The sequence below is a fragment of the Melanotaenia boesemani genome, chromosome 17, assembly GCF_017639745.1.
Source record: "Melanotaenia boesemani isolate fMelBoe1 chromosome 17, fMelBoe1.pri, whole genome shotgun sequence".
Classification (NCBI taxonomy): Eukaryota; Metazoa; Chordata; class Actinopteri; order Atheriniformes; family Melanotaeniidae; genus Melanotaenia; species Melanotaenia boesemani.
Window position 1 is genome coordinate 12,950,860 of NC_055698.1, and position 24,231 is coordinate 12,975,090.

At 39.9% G+C, this 24,231-nt stretch overlaps 1 protein-coding gene across 1 annotated transcript; it reads left to right on the top strand.

The window, feature by feature from the left end:
• On the top strand, positions 1-24,004 carry dnah3 (dynein axonemal heavy chain 3). The gene is made up of 62 exons (XM_041967200.1): positions 1-18; positions 407-505; positions 623-830; positions 969-1,014; positions 1,168-1,348; positions 1,440-1,629; positions 1,840-2,035; positions 2,297-2,416; positions 3,165-3,348; positions 3,477-3,656; positions 3,765-3,895; positions 3,976-4,081; positions 4,175-4,353; positions 4,437-4,621; positions 4,765-4,888; positions 5,186-5,342; positions 5,525-5,669; positions 5,792-6,003; positions 6,147-6,238; positions 6,347-6,461; positions 6,646-6,762; positions 6,919-7,098; positions 7,198-7,334; positions 7,629-7,830; positions 7,932-8,024; positions 8,188-8,298; positions 8,403-8,517; positions 8,612-8,810; positions 8,938-9,046; positions 9,142-9,255; positions 10,358-10,534; positions 10,624-10,715; positions 10,804-11,023; positions 11,109-11,243; positions 11,345-11,456; positions 11,616-11,857; positions 11,973-12,073; positions 12,154-12,259; positions 12,380-12,509; positions 12,625-12,861; positions 12,950-13,053; positions 13,127-13,421; positions 13,508-13,687; positions 13,763-13,886; positions 13,979-14,135; positions 14,218-14,361; positions 14,465-15,131; positions 15,206-15,371; positions 15,456-15,672; positions 15,760-15,942; positions 16,074-16,272; positions 16,386-16,899; positions 16,994-18,621; positions 18,791-19,016; positions 19,109-19,353; positions 19,504-19,620; positions 19,839-19,996; positions 20,919-21,086; positions 22,030-22,172; positions 22,279-22,483; positions 22,687-22,824; positions 22,911-24,004. Exons 1-62 carry the CDS (start codon positions 1-3, stop codon positions 23,262-23,264), a joined length of 12,129 nt encoding a protein of 4,042 aa, XP_041823134.1. The 3' UTR covers positions 23,265-24,004.
• The last annotated feature ends 227 nt before the right edge of the window (positions 24,005-24,231 follow it).

The following is a 24,231-nucleotide window of genomic DNA, read 5'->3' on the forward strand; positions in this document are numbered from 1 at the left end:
ATGAAAAGGCTCAAGCAGGTAACGTTGGACTTCTTTTACTCGTTTTCCTGACTCCCCTTGCCCCTCCATGATCTTCGATCTAGTGAAATATCAAACCACAAGAGCTCAACTAAGACGTTATTGGGAAAGGTTAGAAAGTAGAGGATATTCATAATCAGCAAGGGAACAGGACAGGAATAAATTATACTTGCAAATCTGTTGTCATGGTTACAAAAACTGAAAATGTAGCCCCTTATTGGCTTATATAATTCAATTTCCTCCTTTGCTTCAGGCAAATACATGTTTAAACTTGGAATTTAGTTTAATTTTAACAAGAGTGCTATTGAGAAAAATCTGCAAGTATTACATACATTTAGTGCAGTGTTTTGATAAGTGTTTCTTCTCACTGCTTTTGTATGAACTACAGGTGGAGGATGACTTCATGTCTAATATGAGTCAAAACAGAAGATTTCCTTTTCCCCCAGCTTTGCCCTTAACATCTAATGAACCATCCAAACTTTATCAAGTAAGAATACAAATTACTACATCATACAAACTTTTGCAAGTCCTGTTTTTCTAATACATTTGTCTCCAGTAAAGCACATGAACCCTTATCCCACCACCTTACCTCTTATTCCATCAGACAGTCTTAAGGCACAGTAATTACCCGCCCCTCCTCCAAGCTAATTCATGGACTCTTGGAGCTCCATTCAAAGAGCTACACCACCACAGGACTCCCAGTGAGTCTATTGGAAACAATTACAGCCCTCATGCTCAGCACCTAAAAATTAATCAACTCCAGCACAGACAACGCAGCTTTCGTCAGTCCTTGACAAGACCAACAAGGCCTTGTATCCTTACAGGTTACTGCATCCATGACACTGTTTTGTTCTTAAATTTGTTTTCTGGTAATTTGTCTGCCTACACTCCTCAAGACTACATTGAAAATCTCTCAGAATAGACTTTTTTTTACTTAATGGGGCTGTAAGCAATTACTCCACCTGGAAGGAAGGAAACAATAACACCACGGAGAAGGTAAAGACATTTTCCACACATTCTAGTAGTAGTGTAACTTTTATGTTTGTTTTTGTTTGTTTTGTTTTTGTTTTTTTGTTGTTTCTTTTTTTTGTTTGTTTGTTTTTTGTTTTTACCTTAAGCACTTAATCTGATTGATTCATGCTTTTACAGGGACAGATCGTCTCATGCTCTAGTCTCATCTAAGGTAAAGCATAAGCTTAAACATAAGCATGAGCTCTTGGAAACCCCCAGCAGCCTGCCTATGAGTCCCAAAGAGCAGCTTGACATCATTCACAGACAAGAGGAGAAGATCAGGGCCACTCAGACTGAACCTAATGACAGAGACCTGGAGGCAAGTATCAGTAAATTCACTCATGGACTGGATTTGCTGATTTGAAACTCTTGGACCTTCTCTTTTTAATGCATCTTAAATTTGCTCACAGAGGTATGCGTACTACATCAACACTATCCCCAGCTCTATACTGCCCGACCAGCCTCACCAGCAGATGGTCAACATCATGAACCTGCTGCCTCCTGACACTGAGGATAATAGGAAATACTTCCAGATTTTGAAGGAAAACATGATGGAGGAAGTCAAGAAAGATTATGAGTTTAGCCTGAAAAAGAGCATTGGTAAAACCAAAAACCATTGATTCTTAAATTTTTTTTGTTCAGACATTCTCTTCAGACACCAATAAAGTGTACATTTACCTTGATTTTATGGACAAAATTGCTGCCTAGAACTCCATTACGGTTCTTTTTTTCCCTAAACCTGCACAATTTAATGTATAATTAACACAAATAAGCTATCATAAATTCATAAATCCATGGCTGTTTCACCAGTGGACTACATTCTGATGGACCCATCTGAATGCAAGCGACTGTCCATATCCAGCATTCCCAAGCCTTTTCCAAGGAGGCTGGTTCATGCCCCAGTACCATGGGCCCTCAGCTACAAGGATGCCCACATGTGGCAGAGCCAACATCTATTTACTGTCAGTCCCATCATGACCCTACTGCAGAATTTCTGGATAGACAGGTAATATTTCATTTTACAATAAGATCTCATTTAATCTAGAATGGCCTATGCTTGGTGAAACGGGTGACTTGTACATTATTGAGTGCACAGCAAAAAGTACCCCTCTGCCCAGCTAATCCTGCTCAGAGAAGATGTGAATATATGATGTCAGAATTACTTAACAAGAAAACACAGCATGAGAATTTTGAATCTTCTTAATCCTTTGATTTATTTAACCTATTAAAAATTTGGAAAACCAATTACTCTTTTATCCTGTTTTAGCTTTTCATCCTTGAGATTTGTAAAATTGGAGGACCTCTGCCTCAGCCCCATCCTCCCATCTGAGTTTGAAGAGTTTGTTCAGAGACAGTGCCAAGCTGCTAGAGAGAAACTGCTTCAAATGTGAGTACTGCCAGTTTGGGCAGGCAGTGTGCCATAGGTACTCTAAGCTGCCGTCCAGCCATTATCAGTGTAGTGTGTCTTCACATTTAGTCATGTCAGCTGTCCTGTATGTTCACAACCAAACAAGTAAATCCCATTGTATGTGCAGGCTCATGTTTCCATCTTGTCCACTTTGTCAGACACATGTCCAGCTGTCTTTCAGGAGATTGTTTACACTGAGTTTCATTAGGATTCCATTGCTTCCTTTTTCTGCACCTGTTGTACATCCTGTTAGACAGAAGCCTAGGATGTCTGCATGCAAAGCTGAAATATGAGCCACTATAATTTGGAGAAGTTGATCCCTGTATGTAATTCCCACCTGCATGGATACCATTCTTCTGCTGTTTCCACTGTCAAACATACTCAAATTGAACCTCAAACTTGTTCTGTTTCTTTGCTGGGTTAAGATTTGTCAGTAAGCACCAGGGATGAAGAAAGTATTTTTATTAACACCGTGTTGTGTTTATCATGTAGTGATTACTGTAACTGTTTAATGGATATTTTCACTCAACACAAACCTCAGTTAGAAAAATGACATGTTTGGGCTGATGCTTTAGAAGTGGCTGATAAATTGACAATTAAAAGTAGTTTAAACTAAATGATATATTTTACTCTTAACTCAGCCAGTTGATATACCCTATTTTTAATCTTAACAAAATGGGTGGGAATAAATTTAGGGCTTTCTTTTTTCTTTTCTTTTTTTTTAAAGATGGCTGCCTCATTGTGCTTCACTGTTTATGACCTATGAGAAGCTGTGGCTGCCCCCTATAGTCAACAATACAGAGGGTATCCAGGAGATCTTCAGCTGTGCAGCTGCACTAATGTCATTGCACCTCCGAAGCCTGGTCATAGAATCATTACAGGACTTGCTTCAGTTCTTCATGCTGTATGAGGTTTGGTCTTTTGTTATCTGACATGATGCAGTGAGCCATCCAAACATGCTGCCTTTTCTTACTGCTGTGAAGCTTTCTCATCATTGTCCCTGCATTCTGCTTTTTTTTTTTTTTTTTTTTTTTTTCAGGAGGGCAATGATTTTGGAGAGGTGTTTGATGAGATGACGTACGTTCGCTCGCAGGTGTTGCTGATTAAGATACAAGTGGATGAGACTCACATAAAGTTTATACCCAGCTTTCAGGAATGTTGGGAGGTCATTTACAGGGCCTTCATGGAAATCATCAAAAGTGCAGAGAAGCTCCCAATGGTGCAAATTTTAAAATGTTTTTCAACTTTTTTCTTTCTTTTATACAGTTATTTCTCTTATATAATTTTGTATAACACACAAAATAACACGTAGTGTTTTTTTGGCCAGGTGGAAAGTATCCTCTTTCCTGATATCCAGAACTTGTACCTGCACGCTGTCAGGCCTAATGAATCATTGGTCGAAAACCTAATTAACAAGGCCAAGGATGTTTTCTACAAAAACACAGTGGGACCCAAAAAGTAATGACCCATGTGCCTATTTTCATAGTCACACACTACAAAAGATAAAGAAAATGCTAATACTGCATCTCATCCTTCAGGTACCTAAATGTTTATAATAAATACAACAATCTCCTGGACAATACATCAAAACAGGACATATCAGCATTTCTCAAAGAAAAGCACTCATTGGAAGGATTTACCAAAGTAACTGAATATTTCTATTTAAGCTATTTTCTTTTTTCAGTTTCATCATTTTCCTAGTTTGCAGAAGTCTTTTAACCTTGTATGAACCCCTAGAAAATTGACAGCATTAATCACCTGTGGAAGGAGATTGCCTTGCTGCGGGTCACGGCGAACCTTTCCATGTTCTGTCTCTATGCTGGTGAAGTGAATGAGTGCTTGTGTGACCGTGCCCAAAGACTGAAAGACATGATTGTCATGTTTGAAGTGGAAGAAAACCGCAGGCTTAACATAAGGTAAAGGGGAAATCTATTTATGGAGCTTTAAGACACATAATTTTAATTATCAGAAAAGTTATTTATTTATTATTTTTATCCAGCATCTGCCAACGCTATGAGGAGATTAAAGACACAGTCAGAGGCACTCCCGAAACTACGGAGGAGTTGGTGTTTCTCAGCCAGTACATTAACAAGAGCAGCGAGGTGACCTTCCACAAGCTGAATGAAGAGATCAATGCAGCAGCCTGTCGCCTCAAATTCCTCCTGGACTATGCCATTTTGTCTGGTATAACCTGTCTTTTAGCTATTTGCAATAACAAAGAACTAACAAGTAGTTTATACAAATGCTCCTAAATTATGAATGGCATGTGTTTTATTCAAATAATCTTAAAGTTGTTGCTATTTGCTCTAATTTTTCTTCTTTTCCAGATGACGACTTGAGGCTGAACTCGTGCGTGTTCCAGTGGCCCAGACAGATCCTGACTGAGCTTGAGGACAGCAGGATTCGTCTCGACATCACAAGAGAACAAGCTGAGAGCCATCTTCTAAAAAGGTTACAAGATAAAAGCTTCACAGTCTTGGTCTTATCAAAGTGTCTCCCACCACCGCCAAGAGTGGTGTTAGCCAGTTGTTTTTCCTTCCTTGGTTTCACGTGTGCTTCACCCAATTTTTCTACTCTAGAACTTCTTGTTGTAACGAAAGCAGTGAGTTTCAGAACACCATAATTTAGACCTCAAATAATTCCTTATCTGTTATCAGTGTCTTTTCGATATTGTTACTCTGCTTCGTAGATCTAAGTGGAATTAACTGAATTTGTCAGATCTGGTACATCTTGGTTTGACTATTTCAGGATCTTTGAGTTTTACGAGAACCTGCAAGGCTTAGATAAAGAGATCCAAACTTTCAAAAAGAAGAATGAAGTGATGAATATAGAGGAGATGAAGAACAACGTAGGAAAGCTTTCTCAAATCACAGCTTGCCTGGAGGCTGCTGTCACTGAGCTGGAAGTAAGACACACCACACTCCTACACTGTGAGATGAACATGTACATACTCATCTTTTTCTAGTGGAACTGCAAAAACAAAATAGTGTTATTACCCAGACAAATCAGATCTTTCTTGATAATGAAAAGCAGGGTTTTGATGGTAGGTGGAAAATGAGAAGGATTTTTTTTCCTATATTTTAACAGGACATCAACAAAGAGCAGAGTTTGTTGGACAGGGAGCAGAGCCAGTATCCAATGCTCCAAATGCTGATAGCTAAGAAACAGCCATATGAGCAGCTATGGAACACAGCACTAAACTTTGAGAGCATGTCGGATGTCTGGATGAACGGTAGTCAACTTCCACTGGAGACATTACATCTAATTTCCCTACATCTACTATATTTCAAAATGCTAAATGATGCCAAATGTGACAAGTGGTGCATACACATTTCTTTCTTATTTAACGTCTAGGTCCTTTCCTGCACTTGGATGCTGAAAAAATCTCGGATGAGCTGGACATCATGTGGAGGACCACGCATAAACTTACAAAGACTTTCTCTAATCTTTTTGGGCCGTGTAGTATGGCCAAAAGCTTCAAAAGCAAGATAGAAACGTTCAAGCAACACCTGCCCATCCTGACAACTATCTGTAACCCTGGCCTCAAGGATCGCCACTGGGAGCAGGTCTGCTGATGACTTTAATATATGAGCATCATTAGATCAGCTGAGACTGGTAGAAATGTCAAAGTGAGGACCAAGTGTCCCATATCTCCCATGATGCGTGACATTGATATGAATAATTAATGGAACTTTATATCTGCTCGTAGATCAGCAGCCTCGTGGGCTTCCAAGTCAAACCAGATGTGAACAGCTCACTGCGGAGTGTGTTGGACCTCGGGCTTTCACAGTTCTCTGAAAAGTACAGTATTTCACCTCAAGCAAACCATGTTTACCACATGAGCCATAATCAGAGGAAAAAATGTTTTATCTGAAAATGTAATGGGATTTTATTTTAACTTTGACCAAGGTTGGAAGAAATTGGAGCATCGGCAAGTAAAGAGTATTCTTTAGAAAAATACTTGGAAAAGATGAAAAGAGAATGGGCCAACCTTCAGTTCACTTTTTCTGCCTACAGAGATACCGTATGACCAGCCAACACAATCACAAACTTTCACATCAGACATGTCATAAGCTCAAACATAGTCAGTGTAACTATCTTCCAAGGAATAACATCTTGAACATTAAGTCATTGCAAGAAATGCCACTGGTTAGTCAGTAGCCTTAAATCAGATGTTTGATAAAAACTTAGATTTTATTTTCCTGTAGGGTACCAGCATTTTGTCAGCAGTGGATGACATCCAGGTTCTTCTGGATGACCACATTATCAAAGCACAGACCATGCGAGGCTCCCCTTTTATAAAGCCAATAGAGTCTGAATGTAAGGTGAGACATGGCAGCCATTATATAGGATGTTTCCTTTAACATTTTCTAAACAACACATCAGAAAGACTACAGCTTTGAAATAAACTAACACCAACCATCTTGTTTCTGCAGCATATACGCTACATGTCTAATTCTTGCCACTTCTTCCCTACTTAGAAATGGGAGGACAAGCTGCTGAGTATGCAGGACATCCTAGATGCCATGTTGCGGTGTCAGGCTACGTGGCTCTACCTTGAACCCATCTTTAGCTCAGAAGACATCATTGCTCAGATGCCTGAGGAGGGCCGTAAGTTTGCCATTGTTGACAGCTACTGGAAGGATATCATAGCTGTGGCGGTAAGATCCACATCACAGAAGAATTCCTGTTTACATCCTTTCTTTAAAATTGGACCTCATTCAATTTGCTCTGACACGTGTGCTCTTGCTCTGTTCCAGGTTAAGGATACACATGTACTGGTGGCCACAGACCAGCCCAACATGCTAGAACGGCTGCAAGAGTCCAATGAGTATCTGGATGACATTCAAAAAGGCCTTAATACCTACCTTGAACAGAAGAGACTCTTTTTCCCAAGGTTTTAAAAGCACCTTGTAATACTTTTAGATATTGCTACTCTGTCAGTATGATTGACAAATTGCTTCTTAAGGATCTTAAAAACCCAATTAAAGTGGCTTATATTGCAGTAGAATAGAACTGCTGAACAGAACTGAATAGAGACATCAGCAATACAGTACACAACTTAGGGAAAATATGTTGAAAAAGAATCCTATTGTGAAGATGACTCACTTAATTTCAGTATGACAGTAAATTTTATTAGCATAATTTTTACATGATTATTTCAGCCTGTTAATAATCAATGTGTTTCCAGATTCTTCTTCCTGTCAAATGATGAGCTGCTGGGGATTCTGTCACAGACTAAAGACCCCCGGTGTGTACAACCCCACCTGAAGAAGTGCTTTGAGGGCATTGCAAAACTGGAGTTTACTGAGGACATGGAGATAACTGGCATGATCAGTTCTGAAAAAGAGACAGTGCCTTTTACAGAAAAGATTAATCCAGCCCAAGCGAAGGTATACAACTCTACAACTGTTTGTGTATTTTTCAGTATTTAATTGGACATAATATGATGGCTATACTGTATGTTGTAAAGTAGTACTGTTGCCACCTTTAGGGAATGGTGGAGAAGTGGCTGCTGCAGGTGGAAAGGCTGATGCTCAACAGTGTTCGACATGTAATTTATCAAGGAGTTACTCAGTATGCAGAGGTACTACAAAATGTAGATGTAGGCAATCTTAACTAAAATATAACTATATGAGGGCTAAAGGTTGTTTCTTTTCTGTCATTCTCATTTTGACTAAGCTGTTGGACAGGTTTATATTGTGTTAACATTTCATCTTATGTAATATATTTTTAAACTTTTCCTGTAGGTGCCCCGAAAGCAGTGGGTGTTGCAGTGGCCTGGCCAAGTTGTCATTTGTGCCTCCTCCATCTTTTGGACCAGTGAAGTGTCTGAAGCCATCGAAACCAACTCTCTGCCTGTCAGCTTTTGGATTCATCTCATTCATTCATTCATTTTTCAAAAAAGAGCACATTCTAAGAATATAATACAAAGTCTAATGTATGGTACTCTTTCATTTCAAAGGCCTATGTGGAGAAGTGCAATGCCCAGATTGCTGACATTGTAAAGCTGGTGCGTGGGAAGCTGCCAGGAGGGGCCAGGATGACCCTCGGTGCTCTTACTGTCATAGATGTTCACGGTAATGTTTGAATCCAAAAATTCAGAGGTATTTGAAAGAAACTAAATGTGAGTTTAATTAGCATAAACTGTTGTGCTTTTTCTTTCTCTTTTAGCTCGAGATGTTGTGGCCAAACTGTCAGATGATCGTGTCTCCTCCCTGAATGACTTTGCATGGATTTCTCAACTGCGTTACTTTTGGGAAGATGGAGAAGTGATGCTGCGCATGATTACGACTTGCCTGAAATATGGCTATGAGTATCTAGGCAATTCTCCCCGTTTGGTCATCACACCTCTGACTGATCGCTGTTACAGGTAACTCATTTAACTTCAATGTTTGACAGCATTAGATGCAACCTACTAAAACTTAGAATGTTTATTAAAATATTTGTTCATAAAGAGCTTTATGAAATCTTTTTCTAATGAGTTTGTGATATCTCAGGACCCTAATGGGGGCTTTGAAGTTGAATTTAGGGGGCGCTCCCGAGGGTCCTGCAGGAACTGGCAAGACTGAGACCACAAAAGACCTAGCAAAAGCTTTGGCTAAACAGGTACATCAAAATTGTTACGGTAAAATTCTTCATCTCGAATTTATGTTTTGTTTTTGTTTTTTCTTAATACTGTCATCACTATTATTTGCGTGCAGTGTGTGGTGTTTAACTGCTCTGATGGTCTGGACTACAAGGCCATGAGTAAGTTCTTCAAAGGACTGGCTCAGTCTGGAGCTTGGGCCTGCTTTGATGAGTTCAATCGTATAGAGGTGAGCTATATTATTATTACATTGATGAACTGTATGTTGCTGTCTTCCTGTGTGAACCAAGTCCATCTTTTCTTATTAGCAGATTGCTATTATAACAAAGTAATCTATTCATATTTAGTGCTTGAAACATGATAAAAGTGAACTGTTGCCTTTAGCCTCATTCGAGTTGTCTGCATCATCTTTGGCTTGGAATCAAGTTTGCTTGTTATATGACTGCAGAACAACTATATTGAATATAATATGCCTGTATACTGAATATAAAAGTCATGAAAAGTGCTGCTATTAGAGTTCTAGTACTAATAAAAATAAGAAAAGGCTTGTATAACTGTTGCCTTTTTTTATTCCATTTTATATAACTGTGTATATTCAGTTATTTTTGTAACTGAACTTTAAAACTATGCATAATTTGCACTTTTTATATCTGTAACATGTACTCTGATCTTCCTCTGAAATATGCCAGGTAATAAGCATACATCTGAGTTTTTAAATGATTTACGTCTCCTGAGAAGGTTCTATTTTTGATCTAGACAGAAATACACCTGGGGTTACATCAAGCAAACATGTATAAACTTCACAGTTGATATCAACCGTTTTTAGAGGAATCTTTTGCTGTGTTTTTGTTCTCTTTTTGCACAGATATTTATATCTACAGATACTTCAAGGTCTGCAGTGTTGCACTGTGATACTTCTCAGTAACCTACAAGGAATATAGCAAACACTGGCTGTAAAGTGGGCCTTTCACCATTCTTTTTTTCTCTACCCGTTAGGAAGAGCCGGACAGGTTTGGAGGCAGGGGGAATTAATTTGGCTGTTAAATGCAGGTTCACTAGTAGATGTCACTAAATCCCACATGCTTTTCCTTTTAGAACAAGACCTGCAAACAAGAAATGTTGTCACTTTGGCATGGATATACAGTAAAATTATACTTCGTTAACTTCATAAAGGTTTTTTTTTTCTCCAAAATTAGAATCAGATATAAGGAGTTTTCAATTCTGAGATATTTCTGAGGCATTTCATTACTCATGAACATGTCTTTTTTTATATTAAAGGTCATACTTTTATAGAAAATGTTGCCTCATGACTGTGGATGTTTGTGTTACAGGTGGAGGTACTCTCTGTGGTGGCGCAACAGATACTCTGTATACAACAGGCTATTGCCAAGAATCTGAAGACTTTCATTTTTGAGGGCACAGAGCTTTCCCTCAACCCAACCTGCTCTGTTTTCATCACCATGAATCCTGGTTATGCTGGCAGAGCTGAGCTGCCTGATAATTTAAAGGTGCATGTCAGGTCCAAGTCTAACAATATAGTAACTTGCTGTAAACAGTAAAGAAAATCAAATATCTATTTGTCAATCTTATCTTTTAGGCTCTTTTTCGTACAGTTGCTATGATGGTACCAGACTATGGTCTTATTGGTGAGATATCACTATACTCCATGGGGTTCATTGAATCACGCAGGTATAAGAAAAAAAGCTAACTTCTTCTTATTATATGCAAGAATGGCTTTGTCCATGTAACAAATATGGATTTCAAATTTCACTGACAGTCTTGCTCAGAAGATCGTGGCCACCTACCGTTTGTGCTCAGAGCAGTTGTCATCCCAGTATCACTATGACTACGGTATGCGAGCTGTGAAGTCTGTGCTGACTGCAGCAGGTAATCTGAAGCTGAAATACCCTGAGGAGAACGAGAGTGTGCTGTTACTTAGAGCCCTGATGGATGTCAACATGGCAAAGTTCTTGGCACAGGATGTGCCATTGTTTGAGGTACCAGATGTTTGTACTATATCCTCTTACAATGTAACCTAAGCTGTCTCATGCTAACTTATTATTTTCTTGCTGCTGCCCACAGGGTATCATCTCAGATTTATTTCCTGGAATTGTCCTCCCAAAACCAGACTATGATCTCCTTCTAGAAGCCCTCTATAAAAACATTGCAAAACTTAACCTCCAGCCTGTTCCTTGGTTCATTGGAAAAATCATCCAGGTATCAAGGCAGTGAATTTTTCTCTATTATTAAAGATTAAAAACTGTTCTTGAGATTATATTTTATGTTGCTTAGGAAATGATTTGCATCTTTTGATATAGGTGTATGAGATGATGTTGGTACGTCATGGATTTATGATAGTGGGAGACCCTCTTGGAGGGAAGACTTCTGCTTATAAAGTTCTTGCTGCTGCCCTAGGGGACTTATATGAAGGTTGGTATTAGAGTTTACTACTCATCATCCTGTTTTTGATCCCTTGTGATCCATTATCAGTTTCCAAAAGTGATTTTATTATATAGATGTGATCACATTTCAGTGTTTATTTTCTTTCTGTTGACAAACTTTTTATGCATTCAAATTTTCCATATTTAGCCAACCTGATGGAGGAGTTTGCTGTGAATTATTGTATCATCAACCCAAAGGCAATCACCATGGGCCAGCTGTATGGCTCTTTTGATCCAGTCAGCCATGAGTGGTCTGATGGCATCCTGGCCACTTCCTTCAGGAATCAGGCTATCTCCACCTCAGAACATCGACAGTGGATCATCTTTGATGGGCCAATTGATGCTGTCTGGATTGAGAACATGAATACTGTACTGGATGACAATAAAAAGGTAATGAACATCTTGATATTTCTTTTAGTTTCTACATACTTTTGTGGACATTTGTTGTTTTAGTAAAAGATTTGACTGTAATTGGAAAAACACGTCTTTGTACTGTGTCCTCCAGCTTTGTCTAATGAGTGGTGAAATCATTCAGATGAGTTCTAAGATGAGTCTGATTTTTGAACCTGCTGACCTCGAACAAGCCTCACCAGCTACTGTCAGCAGGTAAGCAGTTTAGACATAGGCTGCATTGTTTTATTGTAAATAGGAAACCAAATATGTTTCATTCAACCTTTAACTTACAGGTGTGGTATGATCTACATGGAACCTCAACAGTTGGGATGGTCTCCTTTCAGAGATTCCTACATGAACACATGGCCTGAAAGCCTAAGTACTGAACATAAGCAGCTGGTGAGGTCATACCCATGTCTTAATGGATTAATCCACAGATGTTAACAGATGCTGCTGCTTTTAGATCTTGGGGACATCATGTAACTTTTGTACCTTCTTGTTTGATCTTTTGCCCTGTAGATCATTGACTTGTTTGATTGGTTAGTTCAACCCTGTCTGGACTTTATAGATAGGGAGTGTCGCTTTGTAGTGCAGACGTCTCCCATCCACCTGACCTATAGTCTAATGAAGCTGTATACCTGCCTTGTGGGTTAGTAAGAAAAACATTTGCTTAACAAGTAAATGGTCACTTGGTATTTAAATTTATCAGCATGTATTTGTGTATGTGTGTGTGTGTGTATATGTTACCTTTCTGTCAATACCAGATGAAATTTCTACATCAGAAACCAATGGTACACAGAATTTGTCCAGCCAGCAGATAACCATGTGGCTGCAGGGTCTCTTCCTATTTGCGGTTGTTTGGTCTCTGGGGGGAACCATTACTGGAGACAGTCGTAAGAAGTTTGATGTCTTCTATCGCAATCTGATCGCGGGCATGGATCGTGAACACCCTCGACCACAAAGCATTAAATTAAAAAAGAACAACATTTTCCCAGAAAGAGGTTCCAACATATCAAAAATACTTTTGCTGAAATTAATCAAATTTCTGACATCTTCAGAACTCAATGAGATTATTGTCTTATTTTGCAGGCACTGTTTATGACTACTGCTTCCAGAAGGATGGCCAAGGACAGTGGAATTTGTGGACTGATTCTATCACAAAAGAAGAAAACATCATACCAGCTGGAGCCAGCGTGAGTGTGTTATTACTGTACCATAGATACTGTGGGTTGCAATGATGCCTAAAAAGCTGGTTTTCCCTACTAGGTGTCAGACTTAATCATTCCTACTATGGACACAGCACGCCAGCTGTTTTTCCTGCACACCTACCTGGCTCATGAAATCCCCATGTTATTTGTGGGACCCACTGGCACTGGAAAATCTGTCATCATAAAAAGCTACTTGGTAAAGCTGCCTAAAGAGCAGTATACACCCAACTGCATGAATTTTTCAGCCCGTACTTCAGCTAATCAGACCCAAGACATTATCATGGCAAAGCTGGACAGAAGGAGAAAGGGTGTGTTTGGACCTCCAATGGGAAAGAAGTGTGTTGTCTTTGCTGGTAAAGATCCTCGCCCACACAGTACTTATTAAATTGGGATGTTACATATTTAGATATTAATAGGTATTCTCCCCTGGTTGCCACAGATGATCTAAACATGCCAGCTAAAGAAAAATATGGTGCTCAGCCCCCAATTGAGTTGTTAAGACAGTGGATTGACCACTATCACTGGTATGACAAGAAAGACACATCCAGACTGAACATAGCGGATGTTCTGTTTATGTCTGCAATGGGACCACCTGGTGGTGGGAAGAATGACATTACAGGTATGTTGAAAATGTAATAATCAGTTGGTCTGCTTTGAAGATTCACTGCAGTTAACAAAATGTTTGAAATGCCAGGTCGTTTCACATGTCATTTGAACATCATCTCTATTGATTCCTTCGATGATGAAACACTTACCAAGATATTTAGCTCCATTGTTGATTGGCACTTCAACAAGGGGTTTGAAACTTCTTTCTTCAGGTAACTTGTCAGTTCTTCTTATATTTGTGGATGTGTAAATCAGAATAAAGTTAAGATTAACTTTGTCAAGAAAACTTATTACCTTGTCCTAGGCTTGGTAAGATCATGGTCCAGGCCACCATGGCTCTTTACAAGGATACCATTGACAACTTTCTCCCCACTCCACTAAAGTCCCATTACATCTTTAACCTGCGAGACTTTGCTCGCGTGATTCGTGGCGTGCTCCTGGCTCCACACACACACTTGAAGGTAAGGGAGCAAAAGAAAACAGACTTTTCTGGTTACCTATGACCTCTCTCATTAATGGATGTTATTGGACGGATCATTTCAGGATGGAGATAAACTGATCCGCTTATGGATTCATGAAGTCTACCGTGTTTTCTATGACCGACTTGTTGATGATGAGGACAAGGAGACATTTTTTAACATTGTCAAAAATAAGACCTCAAACTTTTTTAAGCTAAGTTTAGAAAAGGTACCTTGTTATCTATTTGATCTATTACACAAATTACAAGCACATGATGCTCAAAGTGTTCTATAGACTAAAAACTACTATGAACCTCTCTTATGTGTTCTAGCTTCTGAGCCACCTCAGTCCAGATGGCAAGGTAGTAGATGAAAGCATCCGTAGCTTGTTCTTTGGTGACTATGTCAACCCTGATTCGGACATGAAGGCCTACGATGAAATCACAGATTTGCACGCCTTGCAAGCAGTGATGGAGTTCTACCTCAATGAGTACAACAGCTGCAGCAAGGCACCCATGTCCCTCGTAATGTTCAAGTTTGCCATTGAGCATGTTTCCCGCATCTGCCGTGTACTGAAACAAGACAATGGCCACCTTCTACTTGTTGGCATCGGTGGCTCAGGGCGCCAGAGTGCCACTAAACTGGGCACATTTATCAACGGTTCTGTCCTGTTTCAGATCGAGCTGACCAAGAACTACAGCATGTCAGACTGGCGCGATGACCTCAAACAGATGATGCTTAAAGCAGGCATTGAGGGAAAGAGTCTTGTGTTTCTTTTCATTGACAGCCAAATCAAGAATGAATCCATGTTGGAAGACATTGACATGCTGCTTAATACAGGAGATGTGCCAAACATTTTTGCTGCTGATGAGCGTGCTGACATCATTGAGAAAGCACAGGGTATTGCACGAATGGAAGGCAAAAAGATTGACTCAACTCCACTCTCAGTGTATAATTTCTTCATTGACCGTGTGAAGGCCAACCTTCACATCGTGCTAGGTATGTGCTTTTCATCATTGTTGTTGCAAAGGTTTGATTAAGTAATTTTAACTGAAAAATAATGTTTTCAACAGCGATGAGTCCCATCTGTGATGCATTTAGGAACCGTCTTAGGATGTTCCCCTCTCTGATCAACTGCTGCACCATTGACTGGTTTCATGCATGGCCCAATGATGCCCTGGAAATGGTAGCCCACAAGTTCCTAGAGGATGTGGAAATGGAAAGTGACATCAGATTGGAGTAAGAGAATTTAAATAATATAAGGCTGTTTATTTTGCTTTAGTTGGCTTGGATTTGAGTTGTGTTACTTTACCTGTGTCTAAGGGTGGTGGAGATGTGTAAGAACTTCCAGACAAGTGTCAGAGAGATGTCTCAAAAGTACTTATCTAGACTGAGAAGACACAACTATGTCACACCCACCTCCTATCTTGAGCTTATCCTTACTTTCAAGACTTTACTCACAAAAAAGAGAAATGAAGTAAATACTGCAAGGGACCGATATGTTGTTGGGCTCCAGAAATTGGATTTTGCTTCATCTCAGGTAATGGTACCTGTAAAACCTTTCAAGTATAAATCAATGATGGTAATAGTTTCCCACTTAGTGCATATTATTACTGTCTGTTAACAGGTATCAGTGATGCAGCAGGAGCTGACAGCCTTGCAGCCAGAGCTCATCCAGACCTCAGCTGAGACTGACAAAATGATGCTCAAGATAGAGAAGGAAACAGTAGAGGTGGATGCTAAGAAGGAGCTTGTTTCTGCTGATGAGAGAGTGGCTAATGAAGCTGCAGCTGCAGCTCAAGCCATTAAGGTATGCAGAACACGTATGCAATCCCAGTTATTTACTTTTATCTAGATATTTTTTAAAACCCATACAGAGCAGTAATTTGGTTTGAAACTTTCTATGTATGAGGACATTGATATTTATTGGTTTTCTTTTAGAATGAATGTGAGGGTGACCTGGCAGAGGCAATGCCTGCATTGAATGCTGCCCTTGCTGCCCTTGACACTTTGAAACCTGCAGACATTACTGTAGTAAAGTCCATGCAGAACCCACCAGGTCCAGTCAAACTGGTTATGGAGTCCATCTGTATCATGAAAGGCATCAAACCTGAAAGAAAACCTGATCCCAGTGGCTCAGGTAAGATCTCACCATTACAAGAATGATCTTCTAAGGATATGGCCTTTTGACAAATGGCATACAAATTTTTAACTATGTATAGATGTTTCATTTTAAGGATAATTATGTTGCAGGTAAGATGGTTGAAGACTTCTGGGGCCCATCTAAGAAGCTCCTCGGAGACCTGAAGTTTCTGGAGAGTCTCAAAGCCTATGACAAGGACAATATTCCTGCTCCATACATCAAGAAAATCAGAGATAAGTTTATTGACAACCCAGACTTCCAGCCTTCAGTCATCAAAAACGTGTCTTCAGCTTGTGAAGGTCTCTGTAAATGGGTACGGGCAATGGAAGTCTATGAACGTGTAGCCAAGGTTGTAGCCCCCAAAAAGGAGAGACTAAAGCTGGCTGAGGAGCAATTAGCTGTACAGATGAAAATGTTGACTGTGAAGAGAGCTGAGCTGAAAAAGGTTGAGGACAGACTGCAGAGTCTGAATGATGACTTGGCTGCAATGATTAACAAAAAAAAAGACTTGGAGGACAATATTGAACTGTGTTCTCAGAAGCTGGTCAGGGCAGAAAAACTGATTGGAGGACTGGGTGGGGAGAAAGACAGGTGGACAGAGGCTGCAAAGCAACTAGGGATTAGGTAAAACAAAATATAAATCTGCTGCATATTAAATTATACTGTGAGTTGTGATGTGTAGGTTTAATATTAATCACATGATATTTCCTGTCCACAGATACACCAACCTGATAGGTGACATTCTCCTCTCTTCTGGAATTGTGTCTTACCTCGGAGCTTTCCCTGTAGATTACCGTATAAAGTGCCAGGAGCAATGGCAAATCCTGTGCCAAGAGAAGAAAATCCCTTGCTCTAAGGACTTCACCCTCAGTAACACTCTGGGTAACCAGGTGGCCATCAGGACATGGCAGATTGCTGGACTTCCAGTTGACTCTTTCTCCACAGAAAATGGCATCGTTGTTTTCAATTCACGACGATGGCCGCTAATGATTGATCCACAAGGCCAAGCCAATAAGTGGATCAAGAACATGGAGAAGGCTAATAAGCTTGCTGTCATCAAACAGTCTGATGGAAACTATGTGAGAATCTTAGAAAACTGCATCCAGTTTGGGACCCCAGTTCTTTTGGAACAAGTTGGAGAGGAACTTGATCCAGTACTAGAACCTGTCTTGCTGAAACAGACCTTTAAACAGCAGGGTGTGGAGTACATAAAGATAGGAGAGAATATTGTAGAATATTCTAAGGACTTTTTGTTTTACATGACCACCAGTCTGAGGAACCCTCATTACCTCCCTGAAGTGGCTGTTAAAGTCTGTCTGCTAAATTTTACGATCACTCCACAAGGTTTACAGGACCAGCTTTTGGGGCTAGTAGCAGCTAAAGAGAAACCAGAACTGGAAGAGAAGAAGAACCAGCTTATCCTGGAGAGTGCTGCCAACAGCAAGCAGCTAAAGGAAATTGAGGATAAGATCTTAGAGGTGCTCTCCTCCTCTGAGGGAAACATCCTGGAAGATGAGACTGCTATCAAGATCTTGTCATCTTCCAAAATACTCTCCAAGGGGATCTCTGAGAAGCAACAAATTGCCAGTATTACTGAGAAAGAGATCGATGACACTCGCATGGGCTACCGTCCCGTAGCTGAGCACTCATCCATCTTGTTTTTCTGTATCTCGGACATGGCCAACATTGAGCCAATGTACCAGTACTCCCTGACATGGTTCATCAACCTTTACCTTTATTCCATTTCCAAGAGTCCCAAAAGTGATGATGTGGCTCAAAGAATCAACAACATTGTTGAGCACTTTACCCTTAGCATCTACAATAATGTCTGCCGCTCACTTTTTGAAAAGGATAAGCTGCTCTTCTCCCTTCTGCTTACCGTAGGCATCATTCAAGGTAAAGGCCAGCTTGACAGTCAAGTCTGGCATTTCTTTCTCAAGGGTGGCATTGCTTTGAATAACCCACATCCCAACCCTGCCCCAGAGTGGCTGTCTGACAAATCTTGGTCAGAGATAGTCAGGGCCTCCAATCTTCCAAACCTAAAGGGGTTCTTTGAACATGTCAAAGGAAACACCTCCAAATGGAAGAATCTTTATGATTCAGGAAAGCCTCATAAGGACCAGTTGCCTGACCAGTGGAGTAAGTTGGTAGGACTGGACCGAATGGTGGTGATCAGGTGCTTCAGGCCAGATAAACTTGTTCCAGCTGTGCAGGATTTCATAGTGGACAACATGGGACAAGCATTCATTGAGCCACCTACCTTTGACCTGGCAAAGAGTTACAAAGACTCAAACTGCTGCTCCCCTCTCATCTTTGTGTTGTCACCAGGATCTGATCCGACTGCAGGTGATTAATCACACACACACAGTGGACATCAATTCCATTTATTAACACACAGTAGTGCTACATACATTCATAGTGAAACTGGCAATGTACTGAAGTTTGGAAATATCTGGGGACTTTTTGCTTTAGTTTTGGAAGCTTAAATACTTAAAATTAACTATTTCTCCTATAGGTCTGCTGAAGTTTGCTGATGACCGAGAAATGGGGGGTAGTAAGACCCAAACCATTTCCCTTGGTCAGGGACAGGGACCCATAGCAGCTCAGATGATTGACAAAGCAATCAAGGAAGGAACCTGGGTTGTACTGCAGAACTGCCACTTGGCTACCAGCTGGATGCCCAATTTGGAGAGGATCTGTGAGGAAACCATCACCCCAGAAAGCACACATCCTAACTTTAGGTAATAGACTCTATACAGCTGTTTTTACTGGGACTGCCATTTTGCATCAGTAACATGTTGAAAAACACATCTATTCATGTTCTTGTTCTCAGGTTGTGGTTAACCAGTTACCCATCTGACAAGTTTCCAGTTAGTATCCTGCAGAATGGGCTTAAGATGACCAATGAGCCTCCTAAAGGAATTAGAGCCAACCTGCTGCGCTCCTACCTCAGTCACCCCATCTCTGACCCAGACTTCTTTGGAAACTCAAAGAAACAGGTCATTTGGCAGAAGCTCCTGTTTGGTCTCACTTTCTTCCATGCCCTGGTGCAGGAGAGGAGGAACTTTGGACCTCTGGGTGAGAAATACATCAAACTGTACATATTCAATCCCTGCACGTTTGAACATATTTAGCCTTTTTTTGTTGTTGATTTTAAAAAGTTATAGAAGATTATTTTCAATTATGTAAAACTGATTCTTATTTTGTTTCCATCTCATTTTTTGTCAGGTTGGAATATTCCTTATGAGTTTAACGATTCTGACCTGCGAATCAGTATCAGGCAAATCCAGATGTTCCTGGATGAGTATGAGGACATTCCACTGGAGGCACTCACATATCTCACAGGTTAGGTTCACAGCAGGCAATCGATTTGCAACAGTGAAATAGGTTAAAAAAAAAAAAAAAAGGTGATATTCTGAGTATTTAGGTAATTCTTGATTCACAGACTGGTGTAGTTTAAACTTTAGGGCCGAAAGCACTTCTCCCTATATCTTTTCTTAATAAAATATGAATGCAATAATTTGCTTCAAACCTCTAATCAAGTGGGATGACATTTCTCTCAGGTGAGTGCAACTACGGTGGCAGAGTTACAGATGACAAAGACAGACGTCTGCTGCTTTCACTCCTGTCTGTTTTCTACAATTGGAAGCTGATTAAGCAGGATCGCTACCACCTGTGTGAGGGAGATCTGTATTATGTTCCTACTCATGGACCCTATCAGGTACTGTCACAGCTCTGGTTAGTCATTAATAAACACTTTACTGCAATACTGGTATATCCATTGTCATCAGTATTTATCAGTATTAATTCAACTAATGTTTGGATGAAGGTTATTTTTCATTGCACAGAGACATGATGCTGTTTACAGCACAGCATGAGCCCCTGTCAGATCAAGCTAGAGAGGGGAGAGACAGGGAAAGACGCACAGCACATTGTCAGCCACACATCACAGGTTGAGGGGACGTCTGAGCAGAGAAAGTTAGCTGTGAGAAACTGCCCGTTTAGCTGCAAATGTTTTGCTACGACCTTTAGCAATAAACACCACGCAGCTCTTCTGGTTACAACAGACTCTGCTTCACTACTACTGGGTAAAGGGAGCTAACCCTTAAGCTAGCTGCAACTTCACCCAGGAATAATCATCTCCGCCTCCCGACCTCTGTTTGAGTCAATCGCTGTTTCTGTCTGAGTTTTCACCAATAGTGGAGGCAGTAGACCAGAGCAGCATGGCTACTAAACCGTCACAGACATGTTGCACTTCAGGAGCAGACAGACCAGGCGGAAAGAGAAAAATAACTGGTTTGTGTTGAAACTGAACACTTGTGTACAGTGTTTAGTTCACCTGGTATAACAGCCACCATATAAATGCAGCCAGGCCAGGTATGTCTCCCTGAACCACTTTCTCATCTATCTGTTAAAAAATAAAGGATTTTGAAAGGCCTGACTAGTCGACTTCAACAATCACCTAAAAAGCCAATCCCTAGTAAATACACATTTTTTGTAGTTGTTTTTTTTTTTTTTTTGTTGTTGTTGTTTTACCTCAGAGTGTATGCAGAGCTAGGCCTTGAAGACACAAATCTTATTAATCCATTGAGCTAAGAAATGTGGTAATATACAGTTTGCGCATCTTATTTTCTTTATTCCAGACATATGTTGACTACATTAGAAAACTACCAATTTGTGCCGATCCTTGTGTATTCGGACTTCATAGCAACGCTGACATCACAAAGGATAATCAAGAGACCAATCTGCTCCTGGATGGCGTACTTATGACTCTGCCCAGAGAGTCTGGCAGCGGAGCCAAGTCTCCTCAGGTTTGTATTGTCTGCTGTCTGAAGAACTTTGACTTTTTGCTCCCAAGATAAAGGAGAGCTTATTAGTGCCAATAGAAGTTCTCACAGTTGATGATGTTTGTTATCACTGGGAGTTTTCCAGACACCTCAATTTCCGAATCCACAAGAGGCAAAATATTCAGAATGAACACATGTTGTAGAAAGTCGAGTAAAACATGCCTATAGTGACGGGATCTTTTGCCCTGACACTCACCACTTGGTGGTTGAGTTTAAAGGTACAGTGTGTAAGAATTGCTGATCTCTAGAGGTAAAGATAGCCCTAGAAAATAAACATGTTTTCATCTGCAAGTGGATCTAGTGGACTCAGGTGCAGGGACAACTGCACTAAAGGTAACTATTTCCAAATTGTGTCCATAATGTGCTGTCTTCTTCTATGTACCTCTTAAGGCATTACATATCCCAAACAGTGCTCTAGCACCTATCAAACAGAGCAAGTATTGCAGTTTTAAAGCTCAGAGGAGGAAAAAAAAAAAAGAAAAACTCAAAGGATTCTTACTTCACACACAGAGTTGTTTGTCCATTCAGAGACACCATAGTAAAAATGTTTGCAAAAATATGGCAGCTGCCATATATGTGGACACACGGCAAGTAGATATAGATGGCTCATTGCAAGAGAATAAAAGCAGTTACTTTTGTAGAGTGAGTAGATACCAATAGAAACACAGTTTTTAATGATATATTACATATTTCTGACACTGACCTTTTTGTTACATGCTCCATCTTTAAATAATTCTGCATATAAGAGATGGAAAAAAGTCTGAGGCTGTTACTGAAGTCTAAAGGCCACAATATAAAAAAGTGAAAATGTCAGTGTTTACTGCACATACCAAATAATGAACAAAATTTAAGTCCTGTTGTCTTTTACCTTACGTCAACTTTGCATTGTGTTCTCTTTGTGATGTAGGAAGTTGTGGAGGAGCTTGCAGAGGACATCTTGTCTAAGCTGCCAGCAGACTTTGAGATCCAAATGGTGATGAATAAATACCCAGTTATGTATGAAGAATCAATGAATACTGTATTGAGGCAGGAAGTCATCCGCTTTAACAGGTACTGTAAAAACTACTGCTGTGTAATTCTATCAGGTTGGAAAAGATAACAAGTTATGCTATCCTTTAAATTACCTACTGATATCTTTTGTCTCCTGTCTTGTTAGACTTACAGATGTGCTGCGTGGCAGCTTGGTAAACCTTTGCAAAGCTTTAAAGGGACAGATTGTAATGTCCTCTGAGCTTGATAATGTCTTTAACAGCATGCTGGTGGGCAAAGTGCCCACTATGTGGGGAGCCAAGTCATATCCCTCTCTCAAACCACTGGGAAGTTACGTGACTGATCTGTTAGCCAGGCTGCAGTTCCTGCAAGTAAGATTTATGATTGATTGGGGCCACATAGATCATGACAATAGTTGGAATGTGACAAGCTGAATGTAATACACATCAAAGAGTTACTATAAAAAGTACTATATGTAAGGTTTGCTTGGTCTGAAGCAGTTGTTTAGAATAGCAGTAATAGAAATGTTCCATAGGATCATAAGATACTAATACCTATGTTTTGGTCTGGACAGGACTGGCTAGATAATGGACCACCCACAGTCTTCTGGCTCTCCGGTTTTTATTTCACTCAGTCATTTCTTACTGGAGTGTCTCAAAACTTTGCCAGAAAGTACAGTATCCCCATCGACTATATTGGTTTTGAATTTGAGGTATGTTTTGATTCTTTATCTTTTGGTCATATTAAGTCATAATAATTTTGGGACAAACTATACTCATACTCTTGGTTGTGTTCCAGGTAACCAAAGAGGAGACTCACATGAACGAAAAGGCGGAGGATGGGGCGTATGTTACGGGTCTTTTCATGGAAGGGGCACGCTGGGACAGACAGAACATGGTCATTGGGGAGTCTTTTCCTAAGATCCTGTTTGACTTTTTGCCCATCATCAAGCTCAAACCAGGAGAAATGGCCAAGTTTCGACATGAGAACAACTACGTTTGTCCGGTTTACAAAACAAGCGCCCGTCGAGGGACCTTGTCTACCACTGGGCACTCCACCAACTATGTCCTGTCTATCGAGCTGCCTTCTGACAAGCCACAGAAGCACTGGATTAACCGTGGGGTGGCCTGCCTTTGCCAGCTGGATGACTGAGAATGTTGAGCTAATGTTCATCTACTCAGTTCTTGTGTAAGCCAAAGAAATACACAATTTTTGCAAGACATATTGCTGTTATGTTTCTTCTTTAGTTTTTTTTTTTCTATTAAAGCCAAAGGTTTCACATTTACTTGACTGTAGGAAGATTGGATATTTGGATGCCTGCCATGTATAGTGCAAAGTGACCTTCTGTAGAGGCTGTCTGGAGTCCAGAATCAATGAGCAGATTTTTTAGAAATCAGTCAGGATGAATGCTGTAAAACCTTTAACCCACGTAAAATTACTTCTATTTCTTAAACTAAATTCATATATACAAGGTAAGTATAGTGATACAGTTTATACAAATGTTTTCACATGACAATAAGTCTCCCTCCAAAGGTTTTAAATAATAACATCATTCAAAATATATACTTTTCTACCTCTGCTCCATATACCAAAAAAAAAATATCTTGTTCTATGAATGTTTATATGGATTGATTATCGTTCACACTGCATAATGCAACCACTGGCATAAATTAAGGATTTACCAATCTTAAAGCATGTATGTTCAATTGTTGTGGATGGGTAGGTGCAGAAATTAAAGAAAATTATGTCATTTTTTAAATTGATGCCGTAAAATAAAAGTATCTGGACTCTTTGCAGGTTATGTCATGTGGATGGGGTTGATATGTATTTTTTCTTGCATGGGTGGTGGTTTAAGTTTTATCATTTGATAATAAACTTGATATATCACGATATTTAAACAGTATTTTTTTTATATTTATTTCACATCTTTATAGTAAAGCCTCATATATTAAACATCCAATTCCTTTAATCAAATGTAACACTAGATGGCAGTAAAGGCAAACAATTTTTTTTTCTTTGCACAGACTCATTTAGGCCCACAATGATGAATACCTGCACTCAGCAATGTGTATCCACACTGAGATACTTCCTGAGCAAAAAATTTCTGTATTAATCATTT

Excerpts from the sequence above, each read along its gene's own strand:
- dnah3 (XM_041967200.1), top strand. Across the intron at positions 4,354-4,436 it reads AACCGCAGGCTTAACATAAG|CATCTGCCAACGCTATGAGG; the intron begins GTAAAGGGGAAA and ends ATTTTTATCCAG. Across the intron at positions 8,811-8,937 it reads CTGACTGATCGCTGTTACAG|GACCCTAATGGGGGCTTTGA; the intron begins GTAACTCATTTA and ends GTGATATCTCAG.